Here is a 5,749-nt window from a genome sequence, read left to right as displayed (position 1 = left end):
CAGTATAAGGTGATGCCTGAATGGCAGCCAAACCCCGCCTGTTCATCACCTGAGAGCAACAGTCTGTGCATGCCCTGCTGTAGGGCAAGGGGCTGGCAACCCCTGCTCACATAATCTGCCTCTCACCAGCATCTTTCTCACCCCTGTGTATGACCTCTATCACTGTGTTTCAAGGGTAGATGTATCTGTCTTGCAGTATGTAGCAAAACCAAGGAAGAACTCAGCTCTGATAATAGGGGATATCAGGCTGACTTGCTAAAAAGCACAATGGACCTTACAATTAGCTTGTGCCATGAAGTTACATTGTAACATACTCTGGCTGGTTTCACATCCTAATATGATTTCTTTCTCACGCCTCTATGCTCCACTGATCATCTAATTCAAAAGTACCCCCCTTACAGCATCCTCCTGTTTACCGTGACCAGCCTTTTCATCCCTTTTCTCTCTGCTTTCTCACACTTGTTCCTTCACAAACCACCATGATCTCACCATTTCCCTTCCTTTGGTTCTTCCCTAGAGATCTCACCACAAGTCTTGCACAGTCTCCAAATGTGCTTTCTCGTTGCCCATCATAAGATTCAAACCCCAAAGAAAATCCTCCATCTTCTACCGGCAATGTCATCCTGGGAGGCTCTTCCATTGACCCATTTAGTGAAACTTCTACACGGAGGTGTTGGAACTTTACTTGAATTGATTTTTTTACCTTTTGGGTTTACAATGGCTTCTCCAAAAACATGGTAATTCTTGTCCTAGCAACGGAAATTTTTTGGAGAAGGAGCCTGGGACTCAAAGAATCAAGAATGGATTGGCTTGGAAGGGACATAAAAGCTCATGAGGTCCAAGTCCCTGGACATGGTAAGTGACATCTTCACTAATTCAGGCTACTCAAAGATCCTGACCTTGGACAAATCCAGGGATGGGACATCTTCTTCTGTTGCAGTTCTTGCAATCCCCATTGGTAAGTATTTCTTCATTTTATCCAATAGAAACCTCCCCTATTTCATTTCAAAGCCATTGTCCTGTGTTCTGCCACTACAGGCCTTGGTAAAACGTATCCCTGTGACTATCTTAGACCATGTTTTCATCTGCAGACACCTCAGAGAGTGCTCAGAGATGTCCCAGGAAGGGGTTTGGAGGTCTCAAACATATGACCACTCTATGAGGGTAAAGGAGTCATGGGTTCAGTGGTGTGCAGGCAGAGGACAACAGAGAACCCTGGGAGTGCTTGAAGAGTCACTTCAGAGAGGGTGGATGATTTTGTTGTAGCAGGAAACAGCACTGGAAAGAAAGAATTAATGGCAAGTGCAGCTGGGGAGGTCCAGGCTGGTACGAGGAGAAAAGAATTTCCCTCCAAGGACAGTTCTGTGATCCAACACATCACCCAGAAGGAGTCTGGATGAGGCCAAGGCTTTGTGTGTGCAGGAAGAGCCAGGGAGGACGCAGAGATGTCAGTGCAGGAAGGTGCCAGCCAGGTGGGGCAGCCGGGGGGATGACGACAGCCTGCAGGGAAAGGGGCAGGGCATGGACACCGTAGGACAGCCTGGGCTGGAGAGGAGGCAGGCATGGGGAGAAGCTGAAGGCCCTGACACAGCCACCTTCTGCAGGCCTTTGGCCATGGCTGCTGTCTGTGCCCCTGAGGCCAGGAGGAGGGGAGTGGCCCTTGCAGCCCTGGGGCCTCCTGGCCTCCTTGTCCATGCTCAGCAGCCTGGCAGGTGCCACCCCATGGTCCCGTCCTTGGCATTGCACATCCCACATCCCAGTGCCCCAGGAAGAGCCCTGAGGAATGAGGCAGGGACAGGATCTGCCTTCCCAGGGGCTGGGGGTAAGGGCTGGGTCCTCTGGATTAAGGAAACAAGTCAAGGTTTATTCAGCATCAGAGCCACCTTTGCCTTGCTTGTCCATCCTTGTCATCACTGTCTACAGTTTTCTGCTCTAACTGGAACCTGGGGACACGTTCTCAGTTGTGTCCCTCAGTGAGACTCATTAGCACTACAAGAAACTTCAGTGTTTCCATCTCACTTTGACTTCTTGAGAAGTTGTTTGAACTTCCTCTCAGGGACTGAGTCTCATGTAAACAACATCAAATCTCCCGAGGGTCACTAAATGCCTGGGGCTGTTGCTGTGCTGCTGAGCTGGGCCGGGCTCCTGGCACACAGGGAGCTCCTGGCAAGCAAGAAGAGCTTCAAAGAGACAGCTCTGCTGGTGAGCAGCTCCTCTGCACAGCCCAGGAGGGCTGAGGGCACTGCCTGCAGCACCCAGGGCACAGGAGAGAAGGCAGAGAGATGAGAGGCAGCCTGGGCTGGCAGGTGACTGAGCTCTCACCACGGGAGAAACCTTCCCAGGATTTGAAGGAAGAATTCTCTGGCTGTAGGAAAGTTCAACTTGCCTTCCTGGAGGCATCTCCTAAAGCTGCCACATCCCACAGCTTCCAGGATCTTTCAGCAGGACTCTCCCAGTTGCTGCAGTGCAGGGGAAGTGGCCATATGGCAGAGCAGGGCAGGAGCTGCAGGCAGCAAGGGCAGAGAGGAGAAGGGAGCAGGAGGTTGAAGGGATCCTGGGCTGGGAGGACAGGGCAGAGCTGCTCAGGGCAGGACCCTTTGCCAGGGTCAGGCTGTGGCTGCAGAGCAGTGCAGGTGAGTTGCTGCAAGTGCCTCTGCCAGCTGCCAAATGGCAGCAGTGGCAGGAGGTGTCAGGATGGCTCTGCTGGATTTGCTGGGGTGCAGCAGGAGAAGCTGGTGCAGAGCAGGACTTGCTGCTGCCCCCTCAGAGGCCCAGGGCCAGAAGGTTCCCTGTGGCAGGGCTGGGTGTGGGGTGGGAAGGTGGGGGTGCAGCCAGGGGTGCCCAGGGCTGTGGGGCAGAGCAGGGTCCTGCCCCCAGGGCTCTGTGTGCTGGGGCAGGGACTCTGCTGCCTGCCAGGCTCAGCTCTCAGCCCGGCCAAGGAGCTGCCACGGGGCTGGGGGAGAAGGGGTGGGTGGAAGGAGTGACCCCTCATTGCAGGGCAGGGATGGGCAGGGCCCTTCAGCTGCAGGCTCAGGGCTCCTCACAGCTTCAGCTCCACCTCCTGCCATTTCCAGGGGCCCTTCTCAGGAAGCACATCCCCCCAGAACACCTCCCCCTTCCCAGCCACCGCAGGCTGTCTGGGATCTGCTCTGCAGCCCCTGCCCAGGCACAGCTGCCCCTGGGCACTGGGCTGGGGATGGCTCTGGCAGCACTGGCAGGGAGCTGAGCTGGGCACAGGCAGGGGCTGCTGGCAGGAACAGCTCCTCACCCAGAGACAGGCAGGCAGGGAGAGGCAGCTGCTGCCACAAGGGCTGGCCAGGGGGATGGGGGCCCCTCCCTGCTGTCCCTGTGGCACAGACCCCTTCCCTGAGCAGCTCCTGCCTGGGCTCCTTTCCCAGCCGAAGCAGAGCCTGTGCCCTCAGGCCCACGGGGGCTGGGCTGTGCATTGCCCTGCAACAGCCAGAGCCCAGGCAAGGACAAGGCCCTGATTTCCAGCTGTCTCTCTGTGTCCTTCCTCCCTTGGCAGCAGCACTGTGGCATTTCCCTGCCATCCCCTGCTGTCTGGGCTCTCCTTGTTTTCACCATTGAGTTTTCTTAGCCAGTGTGGGGTTTGGAGTGGGGCAGATTCTTGTCCAGACACAAACTCATTGGGTGCTGCTGTGGGGATGTGTCTGTGGGAGCAAAGTGCCCAAGTGCCCTCCAGGCACCTTCAGGGGATTCAGCTGTTTGTCTGGGTGTCCTGCAGGGCTGCAGGTGCCCTCCAGAAGGGCACAGCTCTGCCATAGGATCTCTGTGCTGCACAGGATCCCCATGGAGAAAACTCCTCAGTGCTAAATCCATGCAAATGCTCTGGGCAGCTGTACTTGGGAGCTGCAGTGATCCCTCTGTGTGGCACTCTAGGAGGAGAAAGATGAGATCCTAATCAGTCATCCTGAGGAAAGGCAAGGATTCTGTCAATCTGCTCTTTGAACCAGGATTCCTCTGCTCCCAGAAGTGCCTTGTCTTTTATTAAAGGGAATTCCTAAGGGCCATCCCACTTCAGCTCCAAGCTGCCAGCCAGGGGCAGCTGTGAACAGCAAAGATGGCCAGCTCTTGTCTCTGCACCAAGAGACCATCCCTTTGCCTCTCAGGACTCACAAGATTTCACTTGGAGCACATTAGAAATGTCAGAGATTTCAACCATCCAAACTCTCTCCTGGCAAGAGGAACTGGAACAAAATCAAGTCCCCCAAATCCCCTCCCTCTGTTCTGCGCTTGGGCAAACTGTGACCAGCAGTTCTGGAAACACTTTGATACATCACAAGTGCATTTAATTGGAGGTCACCCTGTGCTCCAAGTTGCCTCTCACTGCACAGCAAGAAGGATTCCTCGGGGGCCCATTGCAGGGTCCCTGCTCTCAGTGCCCCCTTCAGCCAGGAAAACCCAGAGCTCAGGGAGAGGGATGCAGAGAGATCTTCCTGAAAAGAGGCCCTGAATGTTGAATTGCTATGTGACATGCAATATATTTTGCTGATTGAGTCTGGCCTAATTCAGTTCTACCTTTTTTATCTCAACAGAAAACCATACCCTGAGGCAGCAAATGTCCAACAGCAGCTCCATGCCCCAGTTCCTCCTCCTGGCATTTGCAGACAGGCGGGAGCTGCAGCTCCTGCACTTCTGGCTCTTCCTGGCCATCTCCCTGGCTGCCCTCCTGGCCAACGGCCTCATCCTCAGCGCCGTAGCCTGCGACCACCACCTGCACACCCCCAGGTACTTCTTCCTGCTCAACCTCTCCCTCACAGACCTGGGCTGCGTCTGCACCACTGTCCCCAAAGCCATGCACAATTCCCTCTGGGACACCACAACCATCTCCTACCCAGGATGTGCTGCACAGCTCTTTCTGCTTGTCTTCTTTCTTAGAGCAGAGTTTTCCCTCCTCACCATCATGTGCTACGACCGCTACGTTGCCATCTGCAAACCCCTGCACTACGGGACCCTCCTGGGCAGCAGAGCTTGTGCCCACATGGCAGCAGCTGCCTGGGCCACTGGCTTTCTCTCTGCTCTGCTGCACACAGCCAGTACATTTTCGCTGCCCCTGTGCCAGGGCAATGCCCTGGGCCAGTTCTTCTGTGAAATCCCACACGTCCTCAAGCTCTCCTGCTCACACTCAGGCTACCTCAGGGAAATTGGGCTTCTCTGGTTTACTATCTCCTTAGCATTTGGTTTTTTTGTTTTCATTGTGTTCTCCTATGTGCAGATCTTCAGGGCTGTGCTGAGGATCCCCTCTCAGCAGGGACGGCACAAAGCCTTTTCCACGTGCCTCCCTCACCTGGCCGTGGTCTCCCTGTTTGTCAGCACTGCCATATTTGCCTACCTGAAGCCCCCCTCCATCTCCTCCCCATCCCTGGATCTGGTGGTGTCAGTTCTCTACGTGGTGGTGCCTCCATCACTGAACCCCCTCATCTACAGCCTGAGGAACCAGGAGCTCAAGGATGCCATAAGGAAAACGATGACTGGGTGTTTTTAAGGTGGAATAAATTGCATCTTTTCTTCTTCAGAACACTCATTGTATAACATATTTTCAGTCCAGCCTGCCTTCCAGAGCTTTTGATAGTGGTGGGGGTGGGAGGCTTTCCTGTTTTTTCCCCTCTGTTCATGTCGTTAACACTGAAATTTTATTCTTCATCCCATATAATTCACTCTCTACCTCTTTTTTTTGACCCACAAAATGTACTAATCAGGAATCATGCTTTGTGTGCATTTAAACAAA

The 5,749-nt window shown here is 54.2% G+C and overlaps 1 protein-coding gene across 1 annotated transcript; it reads left to right on the top strand.

Moving 5' to 3' along the window:
* Positions 1–1,452: 1,452 nt before the first annotated feature.
* On the top strand, positions 1,453–5,506 carry LOC116781561 (olfactory receptor 14J1-like). The gene is made up of 2 exons (XM_032677218.1): positions 1,453–1,472; positions 4,557–5,506. The coding sequence occupies exon 2, from the start codon at positions 4,580–4,582 to the stop codon at positions 5,504–5,506; it is 927 nt and encodes a 308-aa protein (XP_032533109.1). The 5' UTR covers positions 1,453–1,472; positions 4,557–4,579.
* Positions 5,507–5,749: the final 243 nt, after the last annotated feature.

The sequence above is a fragment of the Chiroxiphia lanceolata genome (assembly GCF_009829145.1).
Source record: "Chiroxiphia lanceolata isolate bChiLan1 chromosome W unlocalized genomic scaffold, bChiLan1.pri scaffold_58_arrow_ctg1, whole genome shotgun sequence".
Classification (NCBI taxonomy): Eukaryota; Metazoa; Chordata; class Aves; order Passeriformes; family Pipridae; genus Chiroxiphia; species Chiroxiphia lanceolata.
Note: the sequence above shows the minus strand (reverse complement) of the source record. Positions and strands in the feature narration are given on the sequence as shown.

Bases quoted from the DNA above. Each gene is read 5' to 3' on its own strand.
- LOC116781561 (XM_032677218.1), top strand. From the start codon at position 4,580: ATGTCCAACAGCAGCTCCATGCCCCAGTTCCTCCTCCTGGCATTTGCA.